Here is a 22,010-nt window from a genome sequence, read left to right on the forward strand (position 1 = left end):
TTATAGTACAGCTCCAGTACTCCATATCGTTTTTATGATTATGTTCTTTTGAGAACTAAAAACAAAACCTAACAAACTACTGTCACCCAAAAATAAGTAGATTGTGTAGGTTTTTGTTTGTTTTGTAGTAAATTATATTAGGTTTGGGTTTGGTTTTTGATCTCAAAAACCTTCGACTACAAAAACTATATGGAGTAGGTACTTTATACCGGTTTTCTAGCAGATGAATTTCCCAGTCATGGCCCTTTATCAACAAAGGGCTAGAACGATAATTGTAGAAAATGCGTTTGGCATACTTGTTTCATGGTTTCGTGTATTTGAAAAGCCAATTGCACTGTGTCCTGAAAAAGCGGACATTATAATTAAAGCCACTTGTGCACTACATAACTGAAGAGGATATTGAGAGGAGTTTTAATAAACAGTTCTTGGAGGCAAGAAATTAGGGGTTTCCTGAATATCTCATTAATAACTGTCGCAATTATTCTAAGAAAGCAGTTGAAGTTAGAAACCATTTAGCTGATATAGATAATAATAGATATTGCAAAATGACTATTATAGCATGACATGTAACACAATTTTTATTTATAAATATAATATACTTAAAATGATTTCTGTTGCTTGCGTTTCCCTTATTTAAACCACTTGATTTTAAATTCTATCAGTTATTTTGAACCATGGTACTGTTGGCTTGTAAATAATATATTTCTCCAGTACGTGCCCCAGACTTTTTGTGATTTTAGTGACTTCAATAATGAAAGCGTTTCTCAAGGAACGAATTGTTGCCTTCAATTCTATTGGTGTAAAGCCATTATTTTCCTGTATGCAGTCTCTTGAATCCCTATTTTTATATTGAATGCAGGGCTCGAAATAGAACGGAACGCACCGGAGCGCCGTTCCGGCTCGTGAAATTTGTAAAATTATCGCTCCGTCTCGTGGAAAAAATATGTTGACCATCTGAGCTAGATAGGCCATATAATAGAAAATCTGACACATTTATTTTTATAAAATACACATACGATTTGATGACTATGTAAATATCTTTAGAAAATTTGTCGAGCGCTCCGGTTCGTAAATTTTTCCATTTCGAGCGCTGATTGAATGGATTGCACATCCTACAAATATGGAAATTGTTCATATAAAGTGATTGCCACCTACCGCTCATCATGTAGAAAAATATATTGACAGATTTGAAACGGGCGGTGGTAATCGTCAAAATGTTCTGTGCGGTGTAGTTCGTATTTTTTCAGGCAGGTTTGCCACTATCGTCCTAGTGCTCAGGCACAGATATCGCACAAGTTGCAAGTATATAATATTATGTAAACGGACTATAAGTCACACATGCAATGCACACCAACCAATGTCTTGGGAACTTGCCTCTGGGGCACTCTCAACACAACTTTGAAGAGATGCCTACATTTATGCACCCGCATAACGGGTGCACATATTATGCGGCGGATGGTGGAAATAAGAGCAATTATAATATTTTAATCTACGGTTTACACAAACCCTTTCTTAACTTTTATAAGTTACTAGCTGACCCGGCAAACGTTGTTCTGCCATATAAATTATTTCTAGTGAATATTTTGGTTGTTAAATAAAAAAATAACGAATGTATCGTAAGTGTGTGGGGATGGGATCTATGACAGAAAGAGAAATAGAGCGCTGTAGACGATGACCGCCGATAAAAACAAAAAAACATCAACCATTCATTTTCTCAATTCAAAATGAGTAATGATGTTCATAATGAATGAATTACCTGTGACAGGATCTCGTTGTTTAATGTTTATGCAATATCCGTCTTGTCCTTTCCAGAAAATTAGCGGATATTGGAGAGCGTCGTATGAACGGTGTGTGTCAGCGATGAACTCCAGATTATTGTTTCTTCTTTGAATCACGATTTCTCGCGTCGATGTGCGGTCGCCAACCATGATTCCAGCAATGTCGTCAACAACATGCGCATTGAATCGACGCACATGCTCTCCAGCTGGTGTTTTATCAGGATTGATGACAATAGCGTGATTGTCACTTTGCAATTCGTGCATGTGTGCTTTGAAGAATTTCAATAATTCATTGTGCTCATTCAACAGGGCGTGTAGTTTGCCGACGATGCGCCTGGCATTAGGCGAATTGAGGCTATTGTAGCCACAACGTGCATCCACATGATTGATGTCCTCACCGCCCATGAAGTAGATTTGTAAAAATTTATGTGGTTCGTTTGGCATTGGCAGCAATGAGCCTACTTTGTGGTATACTTGGCCTTTGATTTTGAACGTAGAATGGAATTGTTGACCATTTGCCGCAATATTGTGAACTATTTCTGTTGCTCCGAACAAAGTCATTTGGAAGCATGGATTGAAAGTGCGAATGGACTTCAGGAACAGGTTTGAATCTGGAACCGTGCCGATGAGCAAGCCGTTCAATGGTTCTGGTGGTATCTCAATTTCTGGTAGTTGCACTTTTCCTGATGCGCAACACATCCCGGCTGACTCATGTTTGAATTTGAGCGCATGACAATGGGGACATTCTTTGTCCATAGCACCAATCAGCACTTTCGGATGAGCGGAATATTCAATATCTGGCTCGTACTCGAATGCGAAACGAAGGAACGAAGCGGATGTAAATGTTCGATGTACTTGTTGGTGTTGTCGGTCATTTGCTCTGCGTGTGTTAACTACGAACCGGCGCGCTTGGCTCCGTTCCAATTGTCGTTGTTGATTTCGTTCAGCTCATGCCTCTTGTGATTGGGGTGCACGCAATTGCGACATGCTTACACGCACGTTTTTGTTATCTTGTTGGATTTGTTCTTTCTGCTCTACTATTTCGCATGTTTGTTGCTTTACACTTTTTCTTTGTTTGTTTGTAATACACGCACATAAAAATAGATAAATTAAAATAAATCATACAAAATTTTGCACGCACTGCGTTGTGATATGCCGAATGAAATGTCAAAATGACAAAAGAAAATTTTTCTGGAAAGAGATACCCTAATCACCTAGCGGTATGAAATATACTTGTTGACCTATTCTCATACCTAACAAATATATATAAAAAAATTCATAAAAATCGGTCGAGCCATTTCGGAGGAGTTCGACCACAAACATCGTGACACGAGATTTTTATATATATAGAGATGTAACAGAATATCCGGCATTGACTCAATGATATCTAAATAAACCATTGTTTTTATAAATTTTAACCAAAGTAATAAAAACGAAAGATCAATCGTATAGTTTATTGGATCATAAAATATAATGAATCAAACCAATCACTAATAATGTCTATTTTCTCTTTTTTTTATTTTTTGTAAGTAATTTTTTTTTGTCTGGTTTTTTTTCTATCTTTGGTCCCCAAAAACTGTCAAAAAATGTATCATCCACAGCCAACTGCAATGGTAGGATGTAATTTTTAAATTCATTTTGTAATTCGGTTTCTATATTTTGTTTATTTTCATTTATCATCAACAACATTTGTGTAGACTCTGCTCCTATGATATCCACAGCTTCAACGTTTTGAGGTTTTGCCATAATTTCTTGAAATCGTTGCATTACCTCGATAGAAATTAACGTTTTGGGAATGTTAAAGCGGTGTCGCCAATAAAGTTTTTTATAATTCAGTGGTGATGAAAATATTCTTTTTAGTATTTGAAACGTTAATGTATTGTGAAAGCTAAAAAAATAATTAGTACACATTGTATTAACAGTATTTACATGCGAATAACAAAGATATTCTTGATTTAACATTCAATAACTCACACATCTAATATACAGTCAGTAATTTTCAATAAATCTTGGAGATTCATCCCTGAACTATTTGCATTCACTTGAGAATTTCTTGAATGGTGCACAGTCCTCGAAGGTTTTATTTTACCATCATTTACCATTTCTTGTTTTTTATGTAAAACTGGCTCATCTAAAATGTGTACATTGATATTTAAAATTGTAATTGGTGGAATCATTTCATTATAATTATTGATTTTTTCATTAATTTTGTCATGTTTCAACCAACCCTGACTTGAAATATTATTTTGCGAGCTGTATTTTGACTTGTACATTCAACCCTCGACATTCGTACGTTCTACTTTTGTACAATTTGCTATTTCGTACATTTCTTAAAATTAATATTTTTGTTGATACTGCAAAATCTGTGCGTTTCCATGCAGTCGCAATTGATAAAGACACAGCATGTTATAAAACACTTAGTGGTATTCACCTATCTCTTGATGCTAATATGCCTTGTTAATTTTATTATACACGTCCATTGGTAAATAAATACTTTAAAGTACACTTTGATGTTTTTTTTTTTACATTAGTCTGCTTTCATCATTGATATACTACTAGATGAGCAGTTCCCATACAAGTGTCATTTTAAAAATGTACCACAAAAGATATCGTCTTATAATATTTCCTTGTAGGTATAATGCGTTGAGACCGATAACATGGATTCCCGAATTTCACCCGTATTACCCTGGCTGTAAAACTAAATTTGCGTTCTTGGAATAGTGAACCTAAGGGTGCTGCAACGCAAAACAGACAGAGCAAGTCGTCATGCGCTGACTATTAGTTAGAGTAAGATGCAAGCTAGACCGGGCTTACTCAGTAAGTTTTAACAAAGGCTGAGTCGCTGAAAATCGGGCGTCATTTTAAGAAGCATATGATTCATCCAGGAGTATATCAATGGCTTTCGTACACATTTTCAGAAAACGTTCGAAAGTCGAGGGCCGCCTGTACTTCTATTAGTTTCATTGAGATTTTACTGTATATTTTGTAGTTATTAAAAAGGTTATACACGTCAAAAATATAATTTACCTTTATCACTTGCAATAATTGGATCCAGTGTTAGAAAGTCAATCTTGGCAGAAAGAACACATTCTTTAAATCGTTTTATTACATTCTCCTGAGAATCAAGGGATAATTGAATATCTTTAATTATATTACAGCTCCATAATATCATCTTCTTTTGGGAGACTTTATATGGAAAATAATACGTAACTCTTTATATAAACAGTATATTTGTTAGATTGCAGTCATTTTAGATCACATATCCAGAGTACTCATCTCTAAAGCCGTGAGAGACCATTTTGGGGTCTTCCAAAAATCACATTAATTGTTCAATGTGTGTTTGGATGGCTAATAATCATTCATTGTTAAAGTCTGTAAAACATTCACTCTGTGGAGCCCATTATTATACTCCGCTATAGAGCAAAAATGATAATATACTATTTACTTATGTTCTAATTATAAGTAAATTATTAATTTATCTTCATTGCAGACCCTTCAAATATTAATTTTTGTGTTTTATCAGTCACAAAATACACGCATCAAGTGGAGTGAAAGAACTATAATAAAACAACCATAGTCTAATGTCGTAAGATAGACAACTAAATCAGTCATGATGCCCCTATCTTTTGACATATTATGTAGCGTTGTATCTATGTATCTTTGACATAATAGTATGTAATGTCAACAAATCAGTCAATTATGTAGTTTAACCATGAATTTTTAACATTGTCCTTTAATAACTTGATTTTTTCTTAATTAATATCATTATCAGAACACAGCTCAAGAACAATTAATACTACATGATATTAAATATAAACCATTAAAATGCCTCTGATATTTTTTTAAATGTTACATCATATTGACCACTGCGCGAAAAAGATGTTAAAACTGGACAACATATATATTATATTACAGCTATGTCATGCTATTTCAGATTGAATATAGAAGCTATCTATCTAAATGCTGCCATAGGAGAGATTAAAATGGGAAAGCCTGATCCAGAGTTCTGTAATGTTGAGAAGTGATCCTCTGTCTTGTGAAAAAAGATATTACATACTAGATATAAGATATTAGATATACAAGTATTAATACCTAGATTTATTTGATTTGTGTACAATTTTCATCTCTATACAAATATAGGTTAACTCTACCGAATGCATTGATTCGCATGAACATCTGAGAGGAAAGGCTCAATTAACATCTCATCTTATCTTTGTCTTGTCATAAGCGCATTATCTTTACACTGAATTTAAAACTATCAATATTCGTACAAACAATCCATTATATGGAGAAAGAATTAGTTTACGTACACTGTGATACATTTTCTGCTTGCACTGTGATCAAACATTTTGCTACTACATCCAACAACCAAAATTCACTCAGACTTGTTTTGTAATTAACACATCTCAATAACTCTGCTAATGTTTTAATAGATTCCTTAACACCGCTTTCAATAATATTTGGTATAACAGCATTTTGGTCAATAAGCTTGAACGTTTCGGGAAGAAGATGAACATTATATTCTTCTGCATTATTTTCTACATAGTTTACTAATATATCTAGAATGAGATCATCCAATAATCCTTGGCACATTAATTCATCTGAATTAAATTCATGTAAAATATTTTCCTCACTCGAGGAAGACATTTTTACAATAGGTACATTGGTACATACTAAAAAGAAAGATATTTCAAATAAAGAATTAGAAGTTCATTTGTTAGTTTCTTTTTTTTTATTATTTATATGTGCCTATTGGATGACATTAAGTACCTAACCAACTAGATTTATTTATTGGGATACATTGACAAAATAAGATTTATTTATTGCAACAACTGGTATGAATAAACCTCTCAAAGCAAAAGTGGTGTCAGCTTAAGGGCGGACATGCTCAGCGTAGGTCAAAATTGAGTTTTTATTGTATTTTCGATCCATGATCCTGGACATTCCTTTAACGTTGTAGATAATCTATTTATAAAATTTTGAAGCCTTATTATCCTTTATATTTATTTTAAACATTTGATGACTGCATAAAGTATTTTTATTACATAAAATAGTATTCTTTTAAACCTCTCGCTCTAATGTTTTAGAATATAGTCATATTTCAGTACATGAATGTGCAGTGGTGTTAAGATTTTTTACGTTTATTAATTTTTAAACGCATTTATAAAACCATTAAGTAGTATAATTTATGACGAGATAATTTTAGTAAAATATTTACGATAAACAATTATATTGATAATCTATGTGATCTTAGTTTGTCAATTTATGGCTACGGCCGTATGTTGTAGCTTAACCACTGGGGGATGACAAAAGAAATCAGGGATCACAGAGATTATCAATATAATTTTTATCGTAAATATTTCACTATAATAATGTCAACATAAATTATACTGATGGTTTTATAAATGCGTTTAAAAATTAATAAATGTAAAAAATCTTAACACCACTGCACATTCATGTACCGAAATATGACTATATTCTAAAACATTAGAGCGAGAGGTTTAAAAGAATACTATTTTATGTAATAAAAATACTTTATGCAGTCATCAAAAATGTTTAAAATAAATTTAAAGGATAATAAGGCTTCAAAATTATATAAATAAATTATCTACAACGTTTAAGGAATATCCAAGATCATGATTTGAAAATGCAATAAAAGCTCCATTTTGACCTACGCTGAGCATGTCCCCCCTTAAGACTTCACAAATAACCTACTGGTCTATTATATACACAAGGCTGATTTCGGTCCGCTATGGCAGCTCAATAGGGTAGGATAGTATCGAATTATTAACACTTATTGTAACAATTATAATAATTTTGTTATAATTTTACAATAAGTGCCATGTTTTAACAGCAATTCTTCCCTGTGATAAATTTTAGACAGTTCAGACGGTTAACTTATTGTAATTGTTACAATAAGTGTTAATAATACGATACTTTCCTACCCTATTTAGCTACCGTAGCGGACCGAAAGCAGGCTTGTGTATAGAATAGACCCGCCGCCGGTGGTGTGGTTAAGTAGGTACATACTTTCAAAGAATGAGATGAACCTCAAACTCACCAGCAGACTGAGGAGTGGGAATGCAGCATTCTTCACACTTCTTTAAGTCTAACCTGATGTCCAAGAAAATAACTGGTGTACAACATGACCATGAAACTGGTAAGTCTGTATGGGTGCGAAATCTGAAGCCTGACAGATAAACAAAAAACGATTATCATCTATTCCAAAATAAAATTCTATGAAGAATACCTTAGATTAAAGAAAACGAAAGCTACCGCATTTGTATGGATGCTGAGTGTAGTATTGTTATTGGTCTGAGCCATTGATATACCATATCGGATGGCCTTTAGTTGAACTCAGATAGATTTCATGAGTAGATACACAATTTCAGTTCAAAACGCATTCGGAGCCATACATTGGTCAACGTAATGCTATTAAATGATATGCAGTCAATGAAGTATCAGACTGATTAGTATGGAGTGGTAAACAACCAATGAGATTTTATACCGGGTTTGCCTCTAAGCTGAATGAGCCCAATATAGTTTATATCTTAAGAACACAAAGACTCAGATGGCCCGGTCACATTGGTCGACCCTTGTAGTACAGTGTGTAATGCGCTGGACTGACATCCGAGGACTCAAGATTCACAATATATTTATGATATTTTCTCTGAAGTCTGGTTGTTTGTGATTGTTTCAATTCTATTACTAACTATACTACTATCATTAAGCCTCATGGCCTGTTGTAGTGTTAAAAAGATTATACTTAGTTGTATATAATATATTTTATTTTTTTACTATAATAAATATTATGTATGTATTACTGGTACTTTACATGGCTGGAACACGTGTTCCGGATGCCACCAAAGAGTGCGACACTTTGTACCCTTGTGGCACAACCTCAAGAGTTCCGTCGCCGTGACCGGCCCTCCCTCACCCTTCAGCAGTGCTACAAAAGTGACCTACGTGCTGCAGTTCTGACATAGCGGGAGGCGCAAGAGTTGGCGATGGACCATGGGAAGTGGCGCAAACTTGTGCTTGCCCTATGCCCCAATGCTGGGCCGTGACAGGGTGGAAGAAAAAGAAGATTATTAGATGTAATCCGTATAAAGTTCTTCATAAGGTTTATAAAAGAACTCAACGTAGTAGGTAGTCAGCCAATTGATATTGAATTAATAAGGTTTCCAAATAGGTTTTATTCTTAACCTTTCCCTTACCATGGTAAAAAAAATTACGCCCGTTCCCATGCCGTCCACTCAGTGTCCCGCTAGAAATTTGGCATTTTAAGGCATTTTAAAAGCTAATTGATTGCTTCAAAAGGTAAAGTATGTTTTTAAATACTATTTAGTCATCGTTTAACATGTTATTCTGTGTATATCACATGCAATTATCTTATAATCGTGTATAATAATCGGACATCGATAAATGTACGTCATAACCAAACCACGGTGTGTCTCGATCTGTTTTAAATGGAACAACGAACACACGCTGTCATTTCACGGAGAGTGGGGATGGCTAATTCATCCGAAGCGGACGAGGGTGTTGTAAGGTAGAATAACACGTGTGCAGGCGTTCGTTATTACGTTCGCCACATAAAATAATAGATACCTAGCATATTATGAAATAATATTGGCTTCGATATATTTTAATGAACACATTAAGTTTTATTGCTTACATTTTGTCCAATATATAGTGGACAAAAACATATATCTAAATATATATCAAACTCAAAATTTTATGAAAACCTTTTTAGGGCTTCTGAAACTAGGCGCTTCACTTGAAGAGTTAAAAAATACCAACAACATGACGTGTAATAATAATATGTATTTTATATTTAACGAAAAGAGAAGTATGAATGAAAAAGTGTGCACAAAATTGTAGGATTGCCCAAAGCGTACCGAAACTATTATGGTTTTATTTCGGCCTGGGTTTATCTGATTTTTAAAAACTATATAACACCATATTATGTAAATTATTGTAGTATTAGTTCAATAAAAACAAATAGGTACGTATGACTCACAATGCACTATTTATGTCGGATCTTAACAGTCTACCTCCACACTTCACCACTGAGAAATAATATAATAGTATATTATTATGTATATACCTACATCAGATTGAGTATGATAATATTTATTTATATAATAATATTATTTGGTAAGTACTTATGAAATTAGAATGATTCAGTAATCTTAATATGAATTTCTTGTACCTACATACAATCCACCGATATTATGGACATATTATTATATATAGTTAATAATAATATATAATATTATAACACAATATCATGTAAACACAACAGGTTCACTATGATTATTTATTTACATATTAGGTATGTAAGTAGGTACCTACTTTATAATTTTATTATTGGTACTTGTAAAATTAAAAAATAAAAATGCTGCAAACACTGTAAAATATTTTTTGCAACTGTGTGTCTACTTCATAAACAAAAGAAACTCCACGTGTACTACCTAGTTGCACTTAAATTGCATTTGCTGACTCATTATTATTTTCGGATGAAAGCTATTATTAGTGATTTACGACGACAATACAATTTATTACGGTTCAACCATGGACCAACAAAATAATGTCTCATTTATAATCTTTTATAATTAAAAAAAACTAATATAGGTAGGTATTAGTAATATCGTCAAAAAAAGGATATTTTAGAATATCGTATTAACCGCACCGCACCGCAATTTACAAAGCTGCAGTTAACTATAGATACAAATATATTATTATTTGATGCTAGTCATTAGAACATACCTACATTTTCTGTAGCTGTCTGATTTCAATGCAGGGTATTTATTTAAACGGGTTTAATATTTGGGTTTGAATACAACATTTGAATGGGTAGGTACATCAATATTATGAAATTTATCGCATTGTATTATTTTCCTAAAATTCTAAAACAGAATGAAATAATATTACCCTTGCCAATATTTAACATATTGCATTGCCTAATATGATAATAGTATAAACATGTAGAACATGTGAATACGCCACGCCACATGCTGTGCTGTTTTTATTTAGCCCGCTCGAGAATTTTTTTCAATTGCCTATGTCCCACAAACTGATGTAATCTTTACAAACCTTGTAGCAAGGGTCTGTATTCTAAATCCGGGAAAAAAGGTTTTATAACTTGACTAGACAATGGTCAATAGCATTGGATCCTTTTCGTTAATTGTTTATGAATAAACGCCACATGTAGCGAAGTTAACACGGTAAAATGAACACTAATAACATTGCGTTAAGGGTTGCTTTGGCGTTTATCGTCAGATGTATTTGAACAATGTATACTTCAAGGTTCGATATATTATGGAAGGCTATAACTGATTGCATTATTCACAGAATTATGTTGAACAAAGACATACATTTCTATCTCTGACTAACAAATGACATTTTAAAATAGTGTCTCATGTTTACATTACTATTATGCGCGTTTCTCTAACGTATATCATTCTAGATAGCCCTATCACTGTCTTATCAAAATATTGATTAGACTTTCGAAAAATGATTAATTTTACATATAAAACATTCAATTCAACCACCTATATATTTTTCTTTTTATGCCTAAATATTTTATCTACAAATAGCTAAAAGTAGACGTTTATATACATAATAATAAGTGGGGTATCTATGATTTAAGGTCATTTCTAAACTGCGAGACCATCGTGGCAACGGGAGTGTTAAATAGTTCTGGGGTGACTGAGAGCGGTGATCCCGTCTCTTTCTATGTACTTGATACTTAAATGAAGACAAGTCGTTTATTTTTGTAGTCTTGATAATGGTGTCACAACCAAAATAGCTATCGAGTAATAAAACAACCTTTAGAATTTTGCAGAATTTAATATAATCCACTCGATTATTTACATGAAGAAAACCTAGGAACCGATCATCTCATTATGTGGGGGGTTATTTTTCACTAAAACGTCAGTTAAACATCACATGTCTTGCTCTTGTTGATGACACTTGTTTGAAATAATCATACTTCTTGTATCTGAAACGTAATAAAATTATTGTCGATGGTCATTTTGTTGGTGGGGGAAGCATTGCATTTGAAAAGCTAGTGCTCGGTCTTCATAAATCGTTAGTTTGTCTTGACTCGTTTGAAATACTTCTTAATTCAGCATTACCAACCGACGATGCAATTTGCATTCTCAATTGAATTTGTTCATACCGAGGAAGTTTTTTTACAATTTTCGCCATAGAGTTGAAGAAAAGGTCTGTTTCATCCAATTCATTTTGAGCCGGAATTGCTTTTTGCTGAGCTACTTCTTTCAGTAGCTCCAATTGTTCCTCAGAGTGTATTATTTTTTTCTTTTTCGTTTCTCTCATAAATTCGTCTTTGTTAACACCCCCTTTGTTATTATCAGCATCTTTTTTATTATGTTCATTACAATTGAATCTTGTCATATTTTCTGTGTCATCAATGGGAGATAATATGTTTTCTTTAATGTCTACTTGTGTATCCTCCGTGATTTCATTCTCGTGGAGGTCATCTCCAACAACATTGGTAATTGAGTTTCTTTGTGATGAAGGAATTCTATCCAAGAATGATAGGAGATCAGACCTCTTCTTCGCTGCTTCACCTCCTGAACCAGTGCCAGGTTTTCCTCTACGCCGAATATAATAATCCCGTACGTATGCCCATCTTTTACAGCAGTCAGTACCTGCAAAAATAAAAATAATGATTTTATTGGTATAGAGTCTTTTCGATCACTTGCTTTCCAGTATCATATATAAGTCAACGAAAAACAAATTTTGAAAATAGCCAATATTATACTGGATTATTTGTTAGGTTAGGTTAGGTTAAGTTTTCATTCTTGAATTCATGAAATTTGCCAAAATCTGGTATGAAAATTGAATTAATGTTCATATTGAATCTAATAAAATTGGAGACTGTATAGTATACGGTCATCTCTTTCCAATAGAAAGCTCACGGCGAACTCTGCTACGGTGAAATTTAATCTTTTACGTACAATTTAAATGTAACCCTCCCAAGGGCAATGAACTACGAAAAATCAGTAGTCTATTTTGTTAAAAATGGAATTATCTGAATTGCGTCGGAATGATAGATTGGAAACGTATAAGGATAAAGGCCCCCAAGAGTAGTGGATCGTTATATTATAACTAATAGTTTTGCTAGCAGTTGTTGATGCGGATCGTAAATAAATTCATCGCTATCGTTGTCGGTTCTTATGGTAAATAAGGAGATGCCGGTATCTATCTAAAAAGCAAAATAGGGAAAAGGATAAAAAAATAATACATTCAATATACCAGCACCAAAAGCACTACCCAGAACGGATAATGTTGTACCCCATGTGATAGTAGGAGATGAAGCTTTTGCGCTGCACGTAAACTTGATGAAACCTTAAGGACCCAGGATAGCAATCTCTACATGATCAATCAAAAGCTGTATAAATATAACTGTCGACTATCTAAAACTTGAGGAAAACTGAAAATACTTTTGGAATTTTTATGGGGTTATTTCAGCCTTTTTTTCCTGCCTATTGCTTCTTCTTCTTCTTCTTCTTCCACGGCGCTACATCCCGGGGTGGGATTTGGCCTCCTCCACTCACTCCGGTCTCTCGCCACACTTCTCCAGTTACCGGGTCTTCCTATATGAAGCCAGTCCACTTTTACAGCGTCAGCCCATCTCCTTCTTGGACGGCCTCTGCGTCTCTTCCGTTGGGGTAGCCATTTCATCATGATCCTTGGCGCTCTAACTTCAGGCATTCTCTCCACATGTCCCGCCCATCGTAGTCTTTGGGACTTACAGTATCTTATGATTGTTTGCTGTTCAATCAGCTCTTCCAACTCGTGGTTCATTTTTATTCTGTAGTTCCCATTTTCCAATGTGGGTCCAAAGATTTTGCGGAGTATTTTGCGCTCGAAGACAGCTAATTTGTTTTCCACGTTTTGAGTTAAGCACCAAGTCTCACAGCCATAAGTGACCACTGGCCTTATAATTGTTTTATAAATTGGAAGTTTACTTCTTCGGCCTATAATTTTCGACCCTACCAGTCGCTTGCAGGCATGCCAGCATTTATTCCCGGAGATAAGGCGGATTTTTATCTCCTCTGCTGTCTTATTTTGGGTATTTAGGCTGGATCCGAGATACGTGAACTTGTCCACCCCTTCATATGCATGCTGTCCTATGTCTATATTCTGCAGCGGTACCTGATCGCGTGTGCTGACCATATATTTAGTTTTTGACTGGCTTATTTGCAGCCCAGCGTTTTCTGCTTTTATTTTCATAGTGCCTTCATGGTCGATCATCCTCTGTTTGGATCTGCTTGTAATCACTATGTCGTCAGCATAAGCGCACATTTGCGTTGTACTGTTATCTACCCATCCTCTTATGTTGGTTTCACGAGCTATGGATTCCACCACAAGGTCAAATACCATAGTGGATAGCGAATCCCCTTGTCTCACACCTGATTCGATTTTGAAGCTTCAGTTTGCTCATTTTGCACAGTGACAACTGCTTGAGTATCCGTCAGTGTGGTCTTTATTAGCCTTACTAGTTTTAAGGGAATTCCCAGTATTTTTTGGCTTTGCAGCATCTTATCCCTATTCACGCTGTCGAAAAGCTTGTTTAAAATCAATAAACAGGTGGTGGAGTGTAAGGTTGTATTCGTGCGCTTTCTCCATAGTTAGCCTCATGAGATGGATGTGATCTATGGTAGATCTATTTGGTCGGAAGCCGCATTGGTATTCTCCCAGGATTTCCTCACCATAGATTATTAACCTGCTATACAGTACAGATGAGAAAACTTTATAAGCTGCGTTTAGAATAGTGATCCCTCTGTAGTTATCGCACATTGTTTTGTCTCCCTTTTTCAGAATAGGCACGATTATACCCATCTTCCATTCCTCAAGTAGAATTTCTTTTTCCCAAATATTGAGAATTATCTTGTGGATATTTGCTTCCAGTGTTGTGCCACCACTCTTTATCAGCTCGGCTGTTGTCCTGTCGGTTCCAGGTGCTTTATTGTTGTTCAGCGTTCTTAATGCTCTTCTTACTTCAGGCAGAGTAGGCTCATCAATAAATTCCTCAGCAGTGTGGTACAATACTTCTTCCGTTTCCTCATGACCATTACTATAAGCCTGATTTAAAAGTGTTGTGAAATAACATAATGTCCTCCTTTTCAATCAGCATTTGTCCTTCACTATCCTTACAGGATTTCGAAGAGTCTTGTAAAATTTTCTGGGATCATTGTTTCTTCTTTGATATTCCATATCTTGGAGTATTCTTTTCAACATCATTCGCTTTTTCTCTCGACAGAGCTTTGTTGCAGTTTTTCTCTTTTCTTTATTTTTTCGTAATTTTGGCGAGTTTCCCTTTGTAGGCATTTCTTACTTGCTTCATTTTTTTCAAACAGTGCTTGCCTGCAATCATCATCAAACCATCCTGCATCTATTTTTGCTTTGTTTTCCCCCAGAAATTCTGTGGCACTCGTGATACTACAGTTTTTTGTATTTTCCCAGTCCACATTCACATCATCGGTTATTAAAGTCATTTTTAAGTTTGTTTCTATAGATTCCTGGTATTTATCCAAAATTTCTTCATCCCTCAATTTTTCAGCTTTCCATTTAGTTCTTCTCTGGCCTTCTTTTTTCAGTATTAAGGAGATTTTTTGTTTTAATTTTGCTCTCACTTCGATCAGAATCGCAATTGGCTCCTCTGCAGACGCGCACATCCTCCACTGTTGTCGCTCTTCTTTTCGATATAAGAATGTGATCTATTTGGTTGCATGTATTACTTCCAGGTATTTTCCAGGTTTCTTTGTGGATATTTTTATGTTTAAACCATGTACTACTAATTATTAAATTATTTGCAGCCGCTAAAAAGCATAGACGTTCACCATTATCGCTTGTCATTTCATGCAAACTGTGCTGCCCAGCCACTTCTTTAAATGCTTCCTCTTTTCCAATATTTGCATTGAAGTCTCCCAAGATAATTAGAGCATCATGTGGGGAGACTTTTTCGCAGGCTCTCTGCAGACCTTCATAGAATCTATCCTTAATTTCCTCGGTCGCATCCTCAGTTGGGGCATAAACGTTGATGAATGTAATATTGAAAAGTGTACCTTTCAGTTTAAGTTTACATAATTTCTCACTAATTGGCTCAAATCCTAGTACTGCCCTGCGGATATCAGAGCTGATTAAGAACCCAGTTCCATAGCGACCCTGCGTACCTGCAGATCCACTGTAATACAAAGTGAAGTTTCTCTTGTTTATGAAACCTGCGCCCTCCCATCTTATTTCCTGCAATGCAGTCACGCTCATTTTATACTTATGTAATTCAAATGCAACCTCCTCCATCTTGCCTGGCTGCAACATAGTGCGTACATTCCATGTGCCACATTGTATATATAATCGTTTGTCCTTAATTCTTTGCTTGGGTCGTTGGTTTATGGGGAGTCCAGGGTCCAAGGCAGTTGTTTTGGTGTTCGTAATCAGGGTTATTTTTACCTTGGTGGGTGATTAGCCCTACGACGAACCCTCCTCCTTTATCCGGGCTTGGGACCGGCCATATCATAGGTAGAGTCGTTCCCTATTACTATAGGCGGAGTTCCTACCTATTGCAGACAATTTGTTTATATAATAATTATGTGCCTGCATATTATATAACAAATTTTAAGGGAAGCAAAAGTAGTTGTTCCAGGTCAAAAACGTTGATGACGTACTTCCATTATCCGCCACGTCTTGAAGCGGACTCCCCTACCTATCGCTAAGGATAAAGGCTATGTGACGCTCTACAGTAGCAAATGGTGTTCACGATAAAACCAATGTGTATATTTAGTGTTTTTTTTTTGTATAGGTATTTTAATACATCCATTTCAATTATGGAGTTTTCGAGTACCTATCGATACACAATTAAAAATTCTAAGTATCGTACAACCACATAATTTTAAATAATGATATTATTGAAGTAAAATGGCGTCGCAGGCGACTTTTTTTATTTTTAAAGCAAATTTGTGATGTGTGTTTATCTCATTTATCTGGTCGACTTGCCACGCCGGCCCCAGGCTAGAGCCCTGTCAGCCGCAAACCCCCTCCCACTCTATTACAGAACACAATGTCCATGGCAGAAAGGATTACACTCATATTTGAAAAAAATACTTCAACGGCCCAGAGGCTATTGAATGGCACCATAATTATGCAGCGCAACATTAACCCACTACGGTGATTACTTTTACTAGAAGCTTCACTATTGTATATATGTATATAATATATTCTTGAGTTTAACGTAATGTGTAATAAAATAGAATATTAAAAAATATGGTGTATGTACCTAGTATTTTCAATAAACATAAGTACCTGATTTTTCAAGTGTAGTCCCGATATTATTCCACAGATTTTGTTTTAACTGAGCTTTTCTATAGTTTTTGCTATTCACATTATATAAAGCTTCATTAATTCTTACAAAATCAATCAATATTTCATCATTTTCGCTGGTCCAAATTATGTTTGCAGTTTTAACACTCATTTTTTTTTTTTTAAACACCTCTAGACGGAAAAAAACGTTCCACGACTGTTTAGTGTTTGTTCCGCTATGACGGCCGTCATGCAAATGTCGGCAACGCTATTTGACGTTACGCTCACAACAACGCCATCTGTGGGTCTATTCTATGCTTATCGACCGCTAAAGTGATAAAGTGAAAAATATTATCAAACTTAGGGTAGGTTTGTATCAAAATATTAGCACTTATTGTAACAATTACACGAAGCTGGTTTTTATTGTTGCAATAAGTGCTATATTTTAACAGCACCTATCTTGCTGCTGTTAAAATATCGCACTTATTGCAACAATAAAAACCGGCTTCGTGTAATTGTTACAATAAGTGCTAATATTTTGATACAAACCTACCCTAAGTTTGATACTATTTATCAATTTAGTGTTCGATAAGTATAGAATAGACCCACTGGTTTGCATAGAGACAACGTTTTAGTGACCTCAACCACCGCTAGATTACGTCCGCACGACGCTCGTAACGGCCGTTAAATAATTCATATTATCGTTCATTACTGACGGCCTACAATATATTTTTTTAATAAATAGGTACATGAATAAAAAAAGATAATTATGATGCAGATTGTAGACCTATTTATTGCTAATTGACCGTCAACTTAAGAATTTAGTTACTTCTTCGCCTTCCAGTTTTTTCTTCCAGCGGAGGCTGTGTTCGCCAAATCGCTGTAGGAAATTATTATTATAAAAGAGTTTTATAGTGTTTGTTGGTTTTCCGTTGTCTTCCTCAGTGCTAATAAGGCCGATTGCAAATATCTGGTACAAAGTAAAACCAAGGGGAGTTGCCGCCCGGATGCTGTGCTAACGCAAAACTACCGCCCCGTCGCAAAATTATGGTACCTACTATAAAATAAATGAAGGATATGAATGTTGAAATAATTGATTCATTTTCATTGTTTCAATTTTTTTTAATATTAGAACAAAGATTATGTTTTTATTACCTACATAAATATTACGAATTATAAAGTTGTATAATACTGTGACGTGAAGCGATTTTAAGTCGATATACCTATTTGTTATATATTTTTTTAAATAATATAATATGTGACATTAAATCTTAGATAAATAAGCGCAGCTCTTGCACGGAACGTAATTACGTAGGCACTTCAAAGATTTTAACAAAAGCTTCATTTTATGTACATATTTGATTTATATACTTTTAATAATTAATAGTAATTAAAATAAAATCATGTATTCAGCAGCCTGCTTAATTTTGACGCCGGAGCGCTGCGGCCCTACAACACCCCTGCTGGGTATATGGTTATGGTCATTCATTAAGAGGACGTTCTACAGAATTGGCCTTGAGAATTGAAAATATGATTTTTTAACATGTGGTCCATAATATCTGGTCTACTAGTTAATATAAAAAGGTCGTGTCAAAGTTGTTTGTGTTAATAAATTTGCTCTGTGACTGATCCGACTCATATTTCACATTTATTTCATCAGGGCTGTCGAAGACATAAATCATAATATATATTTATAATTTTAAATTTTTATTTATAATATATATTATTTAAGTTTTGTGCATCTAATGCCGGGGCCACACTGGCAACAAGTTAATTTGCTGGCAACCTCGTTAGATTTTACGATAATTATTGTAAAATTTCTTAAGCAATTATGGTAAGTATCGTAAAATTTAATGAGGTTGCCAGCAACTTGTTGCCAGTGTGGAAATGGCTTAATATCCACTGTGGTTCACGTAGTGGCATGGACCTGGGGTTAGCTAATTCAGGAAGTCAACACCCATGATAGAATTTTTTTCCAGTTTTGGTTGCATTATATTCCAAAACTCTTCTGTAAAAATCGTTTCCGAGTTTATAAATGGAAATTTCTCGGTGTACATAGTAAACAAACCTACGAATAAAAAAAGACAAAAAGGAACATACTGATTCATCGCAGTAAAATCTGGTAATCAAATTCGCCATTTTGAAAAGCGACGATTTTGCGTAAACAAATATCACGTGGTCTGTACGTGCGAACACAAAATTACAAACTTCGAATGTGTTTGTAATTTTGTGCAAAATGCGAATGTAATGTTTTCAAATAATTGATATGGATTAATTATACCATCGTATTATTTTCTCGAAATCATAAACATACTATAATAGTATTTGAGTATCAACCTATGTTCAATTTGAATTGGGTTATAATAATAATATACCCGTATATATATCAATAGTATGTTTGCTACAAAATCCACCCAAGTTATCAGTACGTACTTGCACAGGTTTGATTAAAAACCATGATGAAATTAACATTTAAAAAATATGAATGCTTAATATTATTTTGACAGCCCTGTTTTCTGATCGGCTTCATCTCGCAGGTGTTCATAAAATAATAATAATTCTCCGCGCGGCAGAAATTATCAGTAATAATAATAATATTTCTTGACATAAAATCTCCGATGATTAGTGATTTTTGCGAAAAGATCGATTTAAATTGACGTAGTTACGACGCCGAGGTCCTTTTTATACTGAATTATATTTGAACGGCGGGCTCTTCAGCGGGCCCTTAATGCCGTAGCTAAGTAGGTGCTTCAAATAGATACCATCAAAAGCGGGAGGTACGCAGTATAATATCCTGAACGGTCACTCTGCGCGAACTTAGGTGCCCAATATTAAATTTATGTAATGCAGTCCAAATCGAGCGTTTGCTCCGCAATATTCTCCTCCATTCCCTATTATCTCCAACAATCACCAGAATGTATACCATTAAAAGAATTATCCACTAATTTATTAATTATAAATTTGTCTACCCATTATGATTTTTTATCCATGATTTGTGTTATACCTACTAATAAACGACTCACCCCCTCTCAAAACTAACATGCTAAAAAGTTTCTTTTCACTCATATAAATGTCTATAGATACCTAAAAAAAAATAATTTGATTTTCGGTATCTTCTCTCAATATCAAACTGTCTATCGACAACTTTATATTACATGACATTGCCGAACAAGTTATTTTTTTCCGACCATGTCCGATCCTAATACGATCATATGGGCATCCTCCACAGAGTAGAGGTTTGTATTAACAGATTTTTTGTTTTTACGAGAAATGGATGTCAGCCACTTGCTCAACCTATTAGGTCCATACCCTAACTCACACATAAATTGAAAAACAATATGTGTATTTGCCAGATCCAGGATTCAAACCTGGGACCCACGGCGTGATAGTCCAACGCTTAAGCCACGCAGCCACGGTGGGTGTCAAGTTATTACTCTCGTATAAGTGTAACGTAGAGACTCCCGAGATTGGCGTCTGTGGAAAATTCCACATGACAACGAAGAATGTGACATTTTGTTTCTTTCTTTAATTAAATTAGGATCCATGGCATAACACCAGAGACGTCAAGTGTGTGGTTAACAGCTACAGCGCTCGAATACATAGTTGTTATTTAATTTTATGTTTATTTTATAAAATAATGGTGTTAGATTCTTTGGTATTGTGGCCTATCTACCTCAGACGTAAATTTTTCACGAGACGGAGGGATAACTATGCCGATTTCATGAAACGGAACGGCGCTCCGGTGCGCTCCAGTCCATTTCGAGTACTGTAACAGCAGTAGCGTTAGATTATAATATATAAGTAGCCTAAGTAGGTACAGTAAAAAATGTGAATTGCGTAACATTTTCGCTCCAAAACGAGTGGAATATTCACAGTCTGGAGGTGTCGTATTAGATTTTTATAAGGAGTGACTGTTAACCAGTGGCAAGGGGTGGAGGTAGGCTGTTAAGATCCGACATACACAGTGCACACTAAACTTTTTCAGTCAAACGTATTAAACGAGTCAAACGAGCGAAAAAAAATGTTAGGCAATTCACATGTTTTACTGTATATAATATAATCTAACTTATTGTAGGTACATTGACTATGTAGGTACCTTTTGAAAACATTTTCGTGGAATGCAATAAATTTTATTTTGAAAACTACGTACTTACATCAGCAATAACTCGCAGGTATGTGTATATTTCCCGCTTCGATATGTTTCGATTAGTCTGTGATTTCATCCGGAATTTCTACGTACTAAGTACCTTATATTCATATGGATAGCTAGGTATATGAAAACAACTACATATATTTATTTACACACTTGGATAATATTTTTCTGCAATACGTGCACTTAGGGCCGCCGTGAGGGGTACAGCCACCTGTGTGCGAGAAAAAATTCCAACCTAAGTAACCTACTAATAAAAATAAATCTGAGCATTTATCAGCGACACATTTCATTACGTACATTCTTTGATGGTAATTTGATTTTTTTTTCGACCATGTCCGATCCTAATAGGATCATATGGGCCTCCACAGAGTAGAGGTTTGTATTAACAGATTTTGTTTTTTAAGAGAAATGGATGTCAGCCTCTTGCTCAACCTATTAGGTCCATACCCTGACACACACAAATTGAAAAACAATATGTGTACTTCCAGACCCAGGATTCGAACCTGTGAGTCTGTGACCCACGGTGTGATAGTCCAACGCTTAAGTCGCGCGGCCACAGTGGGTGTCAAATTTGATTACAGAGCTAATATTATCTTAAAAAGAAAATAATACTTCAAGAAATTGCATTGCATTCACTTACATATTATATGCAGGGCTTTTTGTTATGTAACGCGGTGGGACGGCGTTCCGTCACCCTTTTTCACGGTATTTTTAATGTTTCAAAATAAATTAGACGAAACAATGTTCGC

At 34.9% G+C, this 22,010-nt stretch overlaps 1 protein-coding gene across 1 annotated transcript; it reads right to left on the reverse strand.

Moving 5' to 3' along the window:
- Nucleotides 1-11,613: 11,613 nt before the first annotated feature.
- LOC147067146 (uncharacterized) lies at nt 11,614-17,399 on the reverse strand. The gene is made up of 2 exons (XM_085954486.1): nt 17,112-17,399; nt 11,614-12,454 (listed from the first exon to the last, which is right to left on the reverse strand). The coding sequence occupies exons 1-2, from the start codon at nt 17,278-17,280 to the stop codon at nt 11,862-11,864; spliced, it is 762 nt and encodes a 253-aa protein (XP_085810612.1). The 5' UTR covers nt 17,281-17,399; the 3' UTR covers nt 11,614-11,861.
- Between the last annotated feature and the right edge of the window lie 4,611 nt (nt 17,400-22,010).

The sequence above is a fragment of the Rhyacophila brunnea genome, unplaced genomic scaffold (genome assembly GCF_057557595.1).
Source record: "Rhyacophila brunnea isolate RB1 unplaced genomic scaffold, BYU_Rbru_1.0 scaffold_4, whole genome shotgun sequence".
Classification (NCBI taxonomy): Eukaryota; Metazoa; Arthropoda; class Insecta; order Trichoptera; family Rhyacophilidae; genus Rhyacophila; species Rhyacophila brunnea.

Excerpts from the sequence above, each read along its gene's own strand:
- LOC147067146 (XM_085954486.1), bottom strand. The coding sequence starts at position 17,280 with ATGAGTGTTAAAACTGCAAACATAATTTGGACCAGCGAAAATGATGAA. Across the intron at positions 12,455-17,111 it reads GACTACACTTGAAAAATCAG|GTACTGACTGCTGTAAAAGA; the intron begins GTACTTATGTTT and ends TTATTTTTGCAG.